The sequence below is a fragment of the Silene latifolia genome, chromosome 4, assembly GCF_048544455.1.
Source record: "Silene latifolia isolate original U9 population chromosome 4, ASM4854445v1, whole genome shotgun sequence".
Taxonomy (NCBI): domain Eukaryota; kingdom Viridiplantae; phylum Streptophyta; class Magnoliopsida; order Caryophyllales; family Caryophyllaceae; genus Silene; species Silene latifolia.
In genome coordinates, this window is record NC_133529.1 from 10,352,383 (window position 1) to 10,368,672 (window position 16,290).

At 37.7% G+C, this 16,290-nt stretch overlaps 1 protein-coding gene across 1 annotated transcript; it reads left to right on the plus strand.

Moving 5' to 3' along the window:
- The first annotated feature begins 11,980 nt into the window (after positions 1 to 11,980).
- On the plus strand, positions 11,981 to 15,786 carry LOC141652876 (small ribosomal subunit protein RACK1). The gene is made up of 3 exons (XM_074460488.1): positions 11,981 to 12,544; positions 14,674 to 15,146; positions 15,494 to 15,786. Exons 1-3 carry the CDS (start codon positions 12,139 to 12,141, stop codon positions 15,593 to 15,595), a joined length of 981 nt encoding a protein of 326 aa, XP_074316589.1. The 5' UTR covers positions 11,981 to 12,138; the 3' UTR covers positions 15,596 to 15,786.
- The last annotated feature ends 504 nt before the right edge of the window (positions 15,787 to 16,290 follow it).

A 16,290-nucleotide genomic window follows, 5' to 3' on the forward strand; every position in this document is an offset into this window, starting at 1 on the left:
GATAAAGCAGCCACACAAATTTTGAGAAGCAACATATGACATTTGAGGGTGTAGATACGCGATAAACGACTCTCGGACGAAACTTAGGTACTCCTTAAAAATAGATGAATACTCCTTATTTAGGGCAAAAAATCGAATACGCTAACTAATGAAGCGACCCATAACACGTGTTAGAAAAACTAGAAGGAAATAAAACATGACTCGGTACGACCTCCCAAACGGCTGAAATTCAAGTGTGTAATACACAGTTTTCGGGATTTCAGGGTCCCGGGACAAAAACATCCGTAAATCATACGGATGGTTTTTCATGCCAGATAAAGTAGCCACAAAAAACTTGAGAAGCAATAAAAGACATTTGAGGGTGTAGGTACGTGATAAACGACTCTCGGACGTTAAATCAGGTACGCCTTAAAAATAGATGAATACTTCTTAATTAGGGTTGAAAATCAAATACATTAACTTATGAAGCGACCCAAGACACGTAGTGGAAAAAATTGGGAGGAAAAGAAACATGGCCCCGTACGACCTCACAAACGGATCAAATGTAAGTGTTAATACACGGTTTTCGGGATTTTAGGGTCATTGAAAGTAAATCATACGAACGGTTCCATTAGTAAGATAAAGAAGCAACACAAATTTTGAGAAACAATAAAAGACATTTGAGGGTGCCGTTATGCAATAAACGAGTTTCGTACGAAAATCAAGTACTCCTTAAAAATATATGAATATTTCTTAATTAGCGTTGAAAATCGAAAACAGTAACTCATGAAGCGACACAGACACGTGGTGGAAAAATTTGAAAGAAAAGAAACATGACTCGGTACGACCTTTCAAACGGCTCAGATGTAAGTGTTAATACAAAGTTTTCGGGATTTCAGGGTTACGGAACAAAAATATTCATAAATCATACAGACGGTTCCGCAGGTCACATAAACCAGTCATACAATTTTTTAGAAGAAACAGAGGACATTTGAATATGCTAGTACGCGATAAACTAGTTTGGGACGAAAATCGAGTACTACTTTAAAATAGAGGATAACTTGTTTATTTAGATCTAAAATCGAATACGGTAACTCATGAAGCGTCTCTGGACACGTAGTGGAAAAACTGGGAGGAAAAGAAACATGACCCGGTACGACCTCTCAAACGGCTCAAACTTAAGTATATAACAATTCGATTTGAGCCGTTTCAGAGGTCGTGCCGAACCACATTACTTTTTCTCCCGACTTTCTATCACATGTCCGAGTTCATTTCATAAATTAACCTATTCAATTTCAGACCCAAATAACGAGTATTAATCCATTTCTCACGATTGTCCAAAGTTCGACGAATGCTGATTTATCACATATGGGCACCCCCAAATGTCCTCCGTTTCTCTTCAAATTTTGTGTGGCCGCTTTACATGATCCCAATAACCTTTTGTGTGATTTCTTGAGAATTTTGATACGGTACCCTGGAATCCTGAAAACCATGTATTATACACTTCAATTTGAGTCGTTCGGGAGTTCGTACCGGACCACGTTTCTTTTTCTCCCGATTTTTCTACCACGCGTCCGAAGTCATTCTCCGAGTAAACTTATTCGATTTCAGCCCCAAATAGAAAGTATTAATCTATTTTTCACGATTATCTAAGGTTCGACGAATGCTCATTTATCCATATCGGCACCCCCTAATGTCCTCCGTTGCACCTCAAATTTTGTTTGGCCGCTTTTCCTGATCCGAGAAACCTTCTCTGTAATTTCCGGAAAATTTTGTTCCGGAACCCTGAAATCACGAAAAGAGTGTATATACACTTCAATTTTAGCCGTTCGGGAGGTCGTACCGAACCACGTTTCTTTTTCTCCCAGTTTTTCTACCACGTGTCCGAAGTCATTCTCCGAATAAACTTATTCGATTTCAGCCCCAAATAGAAAGTATTAATCCATTTTTCACGATTATCCAAGGTTCGACGAATGCTCATTTATCCATATCGGCACCCCTAATGTCCTCCGTTGTTCCTCAAATTTTGTGTGGCCGCTTTACTTAATCTGAGGAACCTTATTTTTTATTTCTTTAGAATTTTATTTCGGGACCCTGGAATCTCGAAAACTGTGTATTATAAACTTTAATTTTAGCCGTTCGGGAGGTCGTATCGAACCACGTTTCTTTTTTCTCCAGGGTTTTCTATCGCGTATCCGAGGTAATTTCAGAAGTTAACCTATTCAATTTCAGCCCCAAATAAATTGTATTAATCCATTTTTCACGAATATACAAAGTTCAACAAACCTGGTTTATCACATACCCCCACCTCAAATGTCCTCCGTTGCTACTCAAAATTTGTTTGGCCGCTTTACCTGATCCGAGTAACCTCATGAGTGATTTCCGTAGAAATTTAATACGGGACCCTCGTATCCCGAAAACCGTGTATTATAAACTTCAATTTGAGCCGTTCGGGAGGTCGTACCGGAACACGCTTTTTTTTATCCCGGTTTTTCTACCACATGTCCGAGTGTGGATGCGGGCCCACGCAGGTCGCTCGGGAGTGAAAAGCGAGCAAGCTTTTGTGCATTTGTGGAGTCGCCACCAATTTATTGCGGAAAATTGGAAACCGTTCGAATACCTCGTGCCATGTCAAGACACAAAGTAGTGACATGAACACCAAGAACTCGTTACCCTTAGCATTCTATGTCTAGAATGACTCTCGTGGATGCCAATGAACACGGATGTTCATATAGATCTGGAGTAAGGGGTGAGGGTATGTATTAGGAAGCTTTTTTGATCGAACGCCTAATCCCGCCCGCCTCGATAGCGGTCTCTACTAATGATTAAGGAAATTATCTATACTCGATATGTTGAAGGTTATATGCATGCAATGCAACATCCATTAGATTTATCCTAGCATGTGAATTAATACTAAGTGGATAAACACGTAATTTAACATGTATTAATGTCAAGGTAGAAATTTAGGTTGATTGTATGTGAAGGCATACAAGCAATACGATAAAAGAAATACAATAAAAAATACAATGAATAAAATTACAATAATTACATTGGGTTTATTGATTTACGTCGAAAATACATTCAAAACGGATAATTTGAGAAAGGAAATAATAAATAAATAAACGAACAAATTAAGGGTGATAATACGAGTAATAGTTAATTAAATACGTAATTAATGAACTAGGTCAAAGCGAAACGGAGTTGAGAGAATTCAACACGAAACAGCGTAACAGCTGCGTCCCTTGGAAGAGCGCATCGATTCTTTCATCATTCTCGAGCTCGATTCCCGTTTGTAGCGGAATTGCAAGTCGTTAATATTCATTGGTGATTTTAATGCTCGGTTAAGGATATTTGACTCGGATGGAAGTGTTTAACAGATTATTTACATGTGATTGGGTCATAAGAACAGTAAAACATGGATAAAACCAATTAGAACAAATTATTTACAAGATTAAAAGGTTAATAACGGATTAAACAAACTAAGACAAATTAATTAGGTTATTAATGACGAACAACTGATGGTGACGATAAATAACAGATAAAAATATATCAACGATGAATTCCAGAGACTCAATATTAATGAAACGAATCTCTAAATCCCGGATTGATTTTAATGACGAAAACCCGCAAATATGTATTATAAGGGATTTAAGTCGGGAATTTAAAAGATGAATTAATTAATAATGATTTATATGTTAAAATTATCATACTCAGATTATTGTGTTATTGGAACATGAACAATCAAAGACAAAACAAAACAAACAGACAAACAAAAGACGAAAGAAGAAGAAAGAAAGCAGGAACTGCGGCAGCCTCAGGAAGAGGCGCAGCAGATGCTGCGTCCCTTCAAAGAGGCGCTGCAGTTGTTGCGTCCTTTCTCGACGTTTGTCTCCTGTTAATCCGTAAAAAGGGTTTGAAACAAGGTTTTATAAATCGGTTTTAAGTGTGTTTTCGACGTAAATCTTACAATAATTATTACAAAAATAAAGTACAGTAATAAAATAGGGATTTACACCCTCAGACTTACATATTTGACGAAACGAGATTGACTAAGTTAACGTTTAGTGATGCTCGACTTGAATGTACGACCAAAGTGCCCTCTTAGAGGAAAACGAATAAGATTGATTAAAGTTGATTGATGTGGAGTTGGTCAAATTGGTCGGTCATGCAAAACGAGGCTCGTACTCAGAAAGATCCGAGCTTACGTGGTCGAAATTTCAAGCACGTAGACGCCAAAAAGTAAGAGCGTGGTCTAGAATGCAAAGGGAGAAGAGAAAGGCGAACACTCGCGTGAGAAATATGTGAGACCGAAGGTCTCTATTTATACTAATCACACGACGGAAATTAGGGTTTCGGAGAAACTTTGGAAGTGAATCTCGAAAAGATACGAAAAATACGCAGAAAAGGACTGAGGAAGAGGCGCAGCAAGCACTGCGTCTCTTGGAAGAGGCGCAGCACCTGGTGCGTCCTTTCCTCAGTGGTTTCCTCCTGCGGAAGAAAGATTTCCGCGTTTTTATTATGGAATTGCGGATTGATCTTATTTTCCTTAATATTTTATTTGATTATTTCGGGATATATTTTACCAAAGATTAAAAGATTGGAAATATGGAATAGAAATATCCGGAACATTCCAGAATATTCTGATTCGGCATTTTAAGCTGTTATTAGAAAATGAAGACGGTTTTTTACCCGGACTCCAAATGTACTCTAATTACTGTCAAAACGACCGTATCGGCGCGTAGATGACGACTATGAGGTAGACACAAGTGTTTGAGCTATCACTTGACGATAAACTTAAGAACTGTTATAAATCGTTCCGTATACCAAACATGCGGCCCAATCATCACCGGGTGGTATGCGGGAGGTGCAGAAATGAGATATCTACACCGAGGTCATTTTAGGAGTTAACATATTTGATTTCAGCCCCAAATAACGAGTATTAATCTATTTTTCACAATTACCCGAAGTTCGACGAATGCTGGTTTATCACATACCTACCGGCACCCCCTAATGTCTTCCGTTGTTCCTCAAATTTTGTGTGGCTGCTTTACCTGATCTAAGGAACCTTATTTTTTATTTCTGGAGATTTTTTTTCCGGGATCCTGAAATCTTGAAAACCATGTATTTATGCACTACAACTTGAGCCGTTCGTGAGGTCGTATCGGACAACGTTTTTTTTTCCGGTTTTTCTACCACGTGTCCGAGTTCATTTAGGAGTTAACCAATTCCATTTCAGCTCCAAATAGGAAGTATTAATCCATTTTTCTCGATTATCTCAAGTTCGATGAATACTGGTTTATCACATAACGGCATCCCCAAATATCCTCTGTTGCTCCTCAAATTTTGTGTGGCCGATTAACGTGATCTGAGGAACTTTATTTTTGATTTCTGAAAATTTTGTTCCGGGACCCTGGAATCTCGAAAACCGTTTATTATACACTTTATTTTGGGCCGTTTGGGAGGTCGTACCGAACAAGGTTTCTTTTTCTCACGGTTTTTCTACCACGTGTCCGAGGTCATTTCAGGAGTTAACCTATTCAATTTCAGCCCCAAATAACGAGTATTAATCCATTTTTCACGATTATCAGAAATTCGACGAATGCTGGTTTATCTCACACCGGCACCCCTAATGTCTTCCGTTATTACTCAAATTTTGTGTGACCTCTTTACCTAACTTAAGAAACCTTATTTTTGATTTTTGGAGAATTTTGTTCCAGAACCCTGAAATCTCGAAAACCGTGTATTATATACCACTTCAATTTGAGTCGTTCGGGAAGTCGTACCGGACCACAGTACTTTTTCTCCCGACTTATCTATCACGTGTCCGAGGTCATTTCGAGAATTAAATTATTTGATTTCAGCCCCAAATAACGAGTATTAATCCAATTTTCACGATTATCCAAAGTTCGACGAATGTTGGTTTATACATACCGGCACCCGCTAATGTCTTCCATTGTTACTCATATTTTGTGTAGCCACTTTACCTGATCTTAGGAACCTTATTCTTGATTTCTGGAGAATTTTGTTCCAGGACCCTAAAATTCCTAAAACCGTGTATTATACACCACTTCAATTTGAGCCGTTCGAGAGGTCGTACCGCACCACGTTTCTTTTTCTCCCAGTTTTTCTACCACGTGTCTATGATCATTTCAAGAGTTAAGTTATTTGATTTCAGCTCCAAATAGGAAGTAATAATCCATTTTTCACGATTATCTAAGGTTCGTCGAATGTTGGTTTACTGCTTAACGGCAGCCCCAAATGTTCTCCGTTGCTTCTCAAATTTTGTATTGTCGGTTTACCTGATCTGAGGAACCTTATTTCTGATTTCTAGAAATTTTGTTTCGGGACCCTCGAATCTTGAAAACCGTTTATTATACACTTTAATTTGGGTCGTTCGGGAGTTCGTATACTGGTTTCGGACAGGGTTTCTTTTTCTTCCGATTTTTCTACCATGTGCCCGAGGTAATTTCAGGAGTTAACCTATTCGATTTCTGCCCCAAATAACGAGTATTAATCCATTTTTCACGATTATCCGAAATTCGACGAATGCTGGTTTATCACATGCCGGTACCCCCTAATGTCCTCGGTTGTTCCTCAAATTTTGCGTGGCCGCATTACCTGATATGAGGAACCTTATTTTTTATTTTTATAAATTTTGTTTCGGGACCCTGGAATCTCGAAAACCGTGTATTATACACCACTTCAATTTGAGCCGTTTGGGAGGCCGTATCGAACCACCTTTCTTTTCTCCCCGATTTTTCACTACGTGTCCGACGTCGGAGTTAACCTATTCGATTTCAGCCCCAAATAACGAGTATTAAGGCATTTTCACGATTATTCGAAATTCGACGAATATTGGTTTATCACATACCGGCACATCCTAATGACCTCCGTTGTTCCTCAAACTTTGTGTGGCCGCTTTACGTGATCCGAGGAAGGTTATTATTGATTTCTGGAGAATTTTATTCCGGAGCTCTGGAATCTCGAAAACCGTGTATTATAAACTTCAATTTGAGCCGTTCGGGAGGTCGTACCGGACCACCTTTCTTTTTATCCCGGTTTTTCTACCACGTATCCGAGGTCATTTTAGAAGTTAACCTATTCGATTTGAGCCCCAAATAACGATTATTAATCAATTTTTCACGATTATCCTAAGTTCGACGAATGCTGGTTTATCACATAACGGCACTCCATAATATCCTCCTTTGTTCCTCAAATTTTGTGTGGCCGCTTTACCTAACTTGAGAAACCTTATTCTTGATTTCTGGAGAATTTTGTTCCGGGACCCTGGAATCTCGAAAACCGTGTATCATTGTAACACCCCCGTACTCCAAGTGCCTTACCAGGACCACTTAAGGCATAAAAGTGCTACCATCTCGGTTACCCGAGGCAATGATAAATCAAATAGACCATGAAGAAACGTACTTTAATAATAATGTTTAAAGCGATACAAACCAAATCCAAAACTGATAAAGTGAAATACAAATGTTCTCAAAACTATCAAATCGACTAAACAAAATAAAAGCATGTTTGACACAGCGGAAGACTTCTAAAACAGCTCGTGATGACTCAACCCAGCTATCCCATGTGCGTCAACTCATACCTAATCAATAACTGCTCACCATCCCCGAATGGATCATCACAGTTTTTAAAACAATTAAATAGGGTCAGTACTGATTACACAAAACAAACAGCTGCAATAAAACAACAAGACAAGCTAATACAATCCACCAACTACGTCACATCCCACACAGCTGACTACACTCTAAAGTGTGTAGTTCTCCCAGAATTCTCATCGCAACAAGTATTCCACACTGCCAGTAGGGGACCGCAGCCGTTCCCACCTAAGCCCCGCTCATCTCATCCGAGCGATAAACCCATGTTCCTTAATGTGCACATCCCTTCTGTAGCGGGTTTCACAGAAGACGAATCAAGGGCGTGAAGCCACTCCCGCAAGTGACTCCACTCAGTCGAGGACGCACCTCGCAAACCACAGACAATTATATGATAATCACAATATACTGACAACAACCACCAACTGCAAAACCAACATCAATGCGATATACAACAACAACAACTAATCACCAACAAAACCATGTAACCAATACTGAATTGGGAAACGCTACCTGGAATAGCAATCACACGAGACCGTCTAGCACTCTAGCAGCTAATCAGAACTTCTCCTCTACGAATCCTCCTCCTATAACATGTATACATACAATTACTACCAACACATCATAATACTCTCAAATCCCCCAAATCTACTCAATTAGGGTTTAAGCAAACTTAATAAAACATTATGAAAATTATATTAAAAGTTTACCCTCGACACAACGATCACAACGGCGTAAAGAACGAGACGAACCAAAGATCCTAACCTTGGGATTTGCTAATAACGCGAGAGATGCGAACAACGTAACTTTAAATCTCCTCTTGAAAAGTTTTAGAATGATAAAAGTGTTTAGGAAATAATGACGAAAGATTTTACATTAATCTCGCGTTATTAACAAAATCCGGCTAATCAAACCCGTAAAACACACTTACTCGATCGAGTCCCCAACTTACTCGATCGAGTACCCAACAGGCAGACTACTGTTTTACTTAAAAAGCTACTTACTCGGCAGAGTAAGTCTCACTCGATAGAGTACCCATAGACATAGAAAACCGTAGTATTACAATCATAGACTTCAATTTGAGCCTTTGGGAGGTCGTATCGAACCACGTTTCTTTTCTCCCGATTTTTAAACCACGTGTCCGAGGTCATTTCAGAAGTTAACCTATTCGATTTCAACCCCAAATAACATTTTTCACGATTATCCGAAGTTCGACGAATGTTGGTTTATCACATACCGGCCCATCCTAATGTCCTCCGTTGTTACTCAAATTTTGTGTGGCCGCTTTACCGGATCCGAGGAAGTTTATTATTGATTTCTGGAGAATTTTGTTCCGGAATTCTGGAATCTCGAAAACCGTGTATTATACTCTTCAATTTGAGCCTTTCGGGAAGTCGTAACGGACCACATTTTTTTTTCTCCTGGTTTTTCCGAGGTTATTTCAGGAGTTAACCTATTCGATTTCCGCCCCAAATAACGAGTATTAATTCATTTTTCACGATTATCCGATATTTGATGAATGTTGGTTTATCACATAGCGGCACCTCCTAATGTCCTCCGTTGTTCCTCAAATTTTGTGTGGCCGCTTTACCAGATCTGAGGAACCTTATATTTGATTTCTGGAGAATTTTGTTCCGGGACCTTGGAATTTCGAAAACCGTGTATTATACACTTCAATTTGAGCCATTCGGAAGATCGTACCAGATCACATTTCTTTTTCTCCTGGTTTTTTTACCACGTGTCCGGGATCATTTTAGGAATTAACCTATTCGATTTCAGCCCCAATAACGAGTATTAATCCATTTTTCACGATTATCCAAAGTTCGACGAATGTTGGTTTATCACATACCGGCACCTCCTAATGTCCTCCGTTGTTCTTCAAATTTTGTGTGGCCGCTTTACGTAATATAAGTAACCTACTTTTTTATTTCTGGAGAAGTTTGTTCCGGGACCCTAAAATCTCGAAAACCGTGTATTTATAGACTTCAATTTAAGTAGTTTGGGAGGTCATATCGAACCACGTTTCTTTTCTCCCGGTTTTTCCACCACGTGTCCGAGGTCATTTCAGGAGTTAACCTATTCGATTTCAGCCCCAAATAACGAGTATTAATCCATTTTTCACGATTATCCGAAGTTCGACGAATGCTGGTTTATCACATACCGGTACCCCCTAATGTCCTCTGTTGTTTCTCAATTTTTGTGTAGCCGCTTTATCTTATCCGAGGAACCTTCTGTGTGATTTACGGAGAATTTTGTTCCGGGACCCTAGAATCCCGAAAACCGTGTATTATAATATACAAATTTCGGGATTTCACGAGAAACTCGAACAAAAATGTCAATAAATCATACGGACTGTTGCTCGGGTAAGATAAAGAAGCAACACAAATTTTGTGAAGCAACGAACGACATTTGGGGGTGTAGGTACGCGATAAATGAATCTCAAACGAAAATCAGAAACTCGTTAAAAATATATGAATGTTTCTTATATAGAACTGGAATCGAATACGATAACTCAAGAAGCGACCCTCTGACATTTGGTAGAAAAAGTGGGCGGAAAAGAAACATATCTGGTACGACCTCCTAAACGGCTCAAATTTAAGTGTATAATACACGGTTTTCGGGATTTTATGGTCCGGGGACAAAAATGTCTGTAAATCATACGGACGATTCCTCCGGGTAGCTAAAGTAGCCACACAAATTTTGAGAACAAACAGAGGACATTTGAATGTACCGGTATGTGATAAACTAGTCTCAGATGAAAATCGAGTACTCATTAAAAATAGTTGAAAGAAAAGAGGCTTCTACCACCAGAGGTCTGAAAATAAAACTATGAAAGGGTAAAAGTCGGAAGTGGAGCAGTTCAAATACATGTAACAAGGTAAACGTATGAAAAAGCCTACCTAGGTCACCATGATCCATCATTATCCTTCGATCCCCCTATTACTAAGAGAATAAAAATTCTCTTAATTTTTCTCCAAAAAGCATCTAGCTAAATAAGGTAATAAATAAAATTTTCTTTCATTACATTATTATCTTTTCAATGAATATATTCTTATATCGCACCAAAAAAAAAAATGAATATATTCTTATAAATAAACTCTAATATTTTTAATAAATTCATAATTATGATTTTTTCATTAAAATAAAATAAAATTCATATTAAACTATAAAGTATACATTGCTATATTTTCCAGTAATGCAATAATTACTACTGTAAAGAATAAATTGATACATGCTTACTATTAACTTCGTGACAAAAAACATTCACTAAAAAAATTTCACAACTTCAATAATTTTTTTTTATTAGTTTTCTATTTCAATTTTTTTGTTTCATATCAAAATACAATGGAGTGAACTACTAAATATTAATGAGGTGCAAATTTAAAAAGTATAAATCCTCCTATATACTATACAACTTCTCTAAAATTTTCTCCAAAGTGCTCAAACTTATATAGGGAAACAAATTAGATTTTCATTTATTAAACTAATTTTCCATTTAAAATAATCTATACATAAAAACTGTATCTCATATTATTAACCTCGTGACGAAAAAGGAATTTTTTTAAAATAATTTGATGTAGTTAAAATATTTTCATAAAAAACACAATTCATGGAATTATTCAATTTTTTTGATTAATTTTAATATTAGTAGTATTTTTTATAAAAATTCGTGAGATATAAATCTAAAATCTACAACTAATACACTAAAAATTAAAAGGTCTATATTTACCGCGCATTTACGCGGGATCTACACTAGTTTGATAGTAACACAGTGAAATACACGTCGATCTGAATTGACTGGCCGCTCAAGGTGAGCATGAACTTATCGATGAAACCAAGGCGTGAAGCGGTACAATTGTTTCGCAAACAATATAGAGATGAATAAACCAGTGAAGTACTCCTTCCAACTATCTGATACGGATTTCCGTTATATGATACGGTTTATTAAAAACCGTATCAGCAAAATTAGAAACCGGATATAGGTTTTCGATACGGTTCTTTTTTTTTTTTTTAATATAAAATATTAAAATAATATCATAAAATCACGAAACATCGAGTGTATTTATGACTCGATCTTATTACTCTTGTATATTTTTAAGTTATTTACTCTTATACTATTTAATACTCTTTTAAGTTAATAAAAATCATAAAATCACAAAAGAAAATAAAAATAGACATAGAATTACACAAATTGAACTGAAAACCATATACCATATATACGATTTTCAGATATATGAAAACCATATATATGAAAAATCCGAATAAGATAAGGATACTCAAAACTAAGATTTTGAAAACCGAATATTAGAAAACCGCATCGGATATACGGTTACCCAAACATGTAAGGGATCATATCTTATGGGCCAAAAATGTTAGCAAGTCACAAACCCAAAAACCCAATAGTAGAAATGAAACCCTAATATACAAAACATAACCCTCATATAAAACCCTAACACTCCCACTCTGCCCCTTTCTTCACATCCCTTACCACATTACCGCCTCCTAAACCCCAAAACAAACCACAGAAACCTAACAATCAGCCGCCATGGGAGAACAACTCCAACTCCGAGGCACCATGAGAGCACACACTGACATGGTAACAGCAATCGCAACACCAATTGACAACAGTGACATGATCGTAACAGCATCGCGAGACAAATCAATCATTGTTTGGGATTTAACCAAACAAGATAAGACCTATGGTGTACCACGACGTCGTTTAACAGGACATTCACATTTTGTTCAAGATGTTGTCTTGTCATCTGATGGTCAGTTTGCGCTTTCTGGGTCTTGGGATGGTGAACTTAGGTTATGGGATCTAGCTGCTGGTACTACTGCTCGTCGTTTTGTGGGTCATACTAAGGATGTTCTTTCTGTTGCTTTTTCGATTGATAATCGTCAGATTATGTCTGCTTCTCGTGATCGTACTATTAAGCTTTGGAATACTCTTGGTTAGATCCTCTTTTCTCTCTTTTTCCCTTTTTGTTTTCATTTTTGTTTGCTAGAATTTGGCTGTCTTAATTCTCTTGTGAAATGGATTTACCGTGTACCCTTTCCCTCCCGATTATTTGTTTACCTTTGATTATCGTGTGTTCGTCTGTTATTATTTGTGAAAATGGAGCTGTTTGCGGTGTAGCGAAAATTTGGACACCATTTCTGTCGTTTGAATGGTTGTTATTTCATCAGCATATGTTTTATCGTTATGTTTTGAATATTCGATTGATAATTTCATGCTGAAACAATTTATAGGTGTATTTATTTTAGTTTTAAGTGAAAACAAATACGATATTGTCAATTTAGTTTTGGATTGGTGTAAGATAGTGAAATCTGATGGGTGAGCTTGAGCTCCTGACTTTGGTTTATAGACATTACCTCAATATTCTCATGGGTACGCCTAGGGGTGTTAATGAGACGAGACAGCTCGCAAGCAACTCGAGATCGACTCGGCAAAAGCTCGGTCAAAGCTCGGCTTGTGCGAGATCGGCTCGAGCTCGGACTCGGCTCGAGAGCTTAACGAGTCAAGCCGAGCAAACGATGGCTCGGCTCGAAAAGCTCGTGAGCTGCTCGAACTTGTGTGATTATATAAGATATTGCTCATATTTTATAAAAATATTTTATCATGATTATATCTTTGTATCACGTATATCAAATGTCTCACTGATTTGTCAAATATTTTACATTTAACTATCGAGCCTTGTTATTGAAAATATCGGAAGAAAAAAAATCAAAAAATTAACCATTATATATGGGCTCGATTTGAGCTCGAGTTTGGCTCGAGCTCGCGTTAAAGCTCGCAAGCTTGATATCGAGCACATTTTCTACAAGCTCGGGTAAGCTCGAGATCGGCTCGAAATCGAGTTTTAGTTCTTGAGCACAAGCCGAGCAAGGCCAAGCTCGGGCTCGGCTCGGCTCGTTAGCACCCCTAGGTACGCCACTGGCGTACCTAGTACTTTGACAAACGGGTTAGAATTGTGTGCTTTTCATCGCCTAGTTTACTAAAATATTATGGTAAATGAAGTTTTCATTCTGTTTTTGTAAACTCACAAATATGTCAATGTGTAATCTATAACACATGTTACTCTACCAACGCCATAAAAACGAAACTTTGACAAATGAAGTTTTCAAAATGATATAATACAGCGCAGCATTGTTTAAGATAGGAAATGTTTTCACTTTCACCATTGTGTATTGGAATTTTTTTTTTGTAATCAAAGATAAACAAATGATTTAAGGTTTTTTTTTTGTTGATGGATGGTTTTACGATATATTTTTTTCTAAAACAACTTTAGAAGAGACTTAAAATGGATTTGAGGTTTGCCAGCATATATGAATTGTTAGTGTTCTAATTTGGTGAGCTGTATTATATAACAACATTATTCGTTGGTTTTGGATTAGGATGAAATAAAGCAAAGTGACTCATTAAATTGAATTCTTTGGTCTTGGGTTATTCGGAAATAGAATTTTGGGTCCTTAACATAAGGCCGAAAATATCCGTCCCCCGCTTTAACTTGAAGTTGTGGTAGCCCTTAAGGCTATTGGGTAATGTTGTTGTATAGTACTCTCTATGTGTCAACACTATTGTTTTGTAAGGACTCCCTCCCATCCTATTTCCTTTGTGAATAAAGACAGTAAATTTGGTATGGTGATTGATGATGATCTGTGGTCATGAAGCTTCTGTATTTGAGTTTGCCTTGTGTTTGGAGATCTCGTTCAAACGCAGCATTATAATTTATGTCTTCGTTATTTGTGTTTTTACTTTTGGTGGTTGATGTTTGATTTCGAGGGAGTTGTTTTTGTACTTGTGTCATTCTTGTGTAAATAATTACGAGTATGGTTCTTGATATTGTAGCCTACTTATCTAATGTTGAAAAATTGTTGTTCAATTATGTTACCAATTGTAATATGACGCCTGTATAGACAGACATGATAAACTTTTGAGCAATATATGTTGGTAGCAATGCTCTCAATTTTAGTACGTCATTTGTGTTTTCTCGCATCCAAGTCTGCTTGCTTGCATTAGTTTTATGATTACTTGTTTCTGTTTGGTGTTTAATATGTGCGTTTATACTGAATTGCATAGGTGAGTGCAAGTACACCATCCAAGATCAAGACGGTCACACCGACTGGGTTAGTTGTGTAAGGTTCAGCCCTAACACTCTGCAGCCAACAATCGTCTCATCTTCCTGGGACAAGACTGTGAAGGTTTGGAACTTGACTAACTGCAAATTGAGGGCAACCTTGGCTGGTCACAGTGGTTATGTGAACACTGTTGCTGTTTCTCCTGATGGTTCATTGTGCGCCAGCGGTGGCAAAGATGGTGTTATTCTTTTGTGGGATTTGGCTGAGGGAAAGAGGCTTTACTCTCTTGATTCTGGCACTATTATCCATTCTCTTTGCTTTAGCCCCAACAGGTACTGGCTTTGTGCTGCCACAGAGAGTGGTATCAAGATCTGGGATTTGGAGAGTAAGAGTGTTGTTGAGGATTTGAAGGTTGATCTCAAGACTGAGGCGGACCATTTGGAGGGTGCTGCTTCCACCACTTCAAAGAAGAAGGTACAGTAATTTTCATTGTCGTGTTTTTTGAGGGATCACATTGCTTAAAGTTGGTGAATCTTGCGTTAAAGCTTATTTATCGGAGTTTGCATTATCCCCATGTAAGAATGGTGATATGATACTAAAATTTCAATCAAGCCGTTGTGATATGATTATGCGATTTACATACAGGTTTACATGTGCTGCACGTTTGCTATGTTGTGAGACTAGTTTGCTCTACATTGCTTGTTCTATCTTACTAATGCTAGCTGCTATATGCAAGTTGCTATATGTTTTAAGAGCGATTTAGGCTTTAGCTTTATTGTATATGATGAAAAATGAACCTGATGCTCTTTCTGGTTTTGCAGTTGATCTACTGCACAAGCTTGAGCTGGAGCGCAGATGGCAGCACTTTATTCAGTGGGTACACAGATGGTGTCATTCGAGTCTATGGTGTTGGCCGTTACTAGTGAGTAGGTTATATTTCGTCGATGGACATCCTCTTCCGTACTCTAGTACTTTATATGTTTGATGCTTCGGCTGGATATGTTTGCAAGAATTTTGATACATTTTTATGTTGTCTTTAGTTAGAAGTTGGGTAATGTAATCCGACTTGGAGTTTATGTTCTCTTCCTAATTTGAAAGCTACATTTGCTGTTTAGGTGGTTGTTGAATGTTAGTTTTAAGTTGATAAATGTTCGGATTACCTGTGAAATCCGCAATGTTTAGTACTTTCCCTCTAGTTTTTTACCCTGTTAATTTTTACGTTTCCACGATTAGGGTTTGGACGAGTTTCTACATTTTTTGCCTAATAAAAGTTGCTCTCTCTCCCAAGTCCCAACCCAATTCCGTCATTGAAACAACTGAAGCCACCCATCAACTGCGACAGCCCCATTAGTCTACAATTAACCCGAAACCAATATCTAGCACATTTGAATGTGTTTTGTGGTTAACCCGAGCCCTTGGATCTGTGAACTGAGCCTCATCTTAATGCTTAGGCCAGTATACTGTATATATAACGAAATAAGTATGCTCTTTGAGGTCTCCAATATCCATTACTCTCTTTCGGAACGACAAAAATTGATTACTGTCTTTTGGCTTCTATGATGCAAATGAATTACACCTCTACAATGCTGTTATTGTCGAAAATATTTGTTTAGGAAGG

Excerpts from the sequence above, each read along its gene's own strand:
- LOC141652876 (XM_074460488.1), top strand. The coding sequence starts at position 12,139 with ATGGGAGAACAACTCCAACTCCGAGGCACCATGAGAGCACACACTGAC. Across the intron at positions 12,545-14,673 it reads TAAGCTTTGGAATACTCTTG|GTGAGTGCAAGTACACCATC; the intron begins GTTAGATCCTCT and ends TGAATTGCATAG. Across the intron at positions 15,147-15,493 it reads CCACCACTTCAAAGAAGAAG|TTGATCTACTGCACAAGCTT; the intron begins GTACAGTAATTT and ends CTGGTTTTGCAG.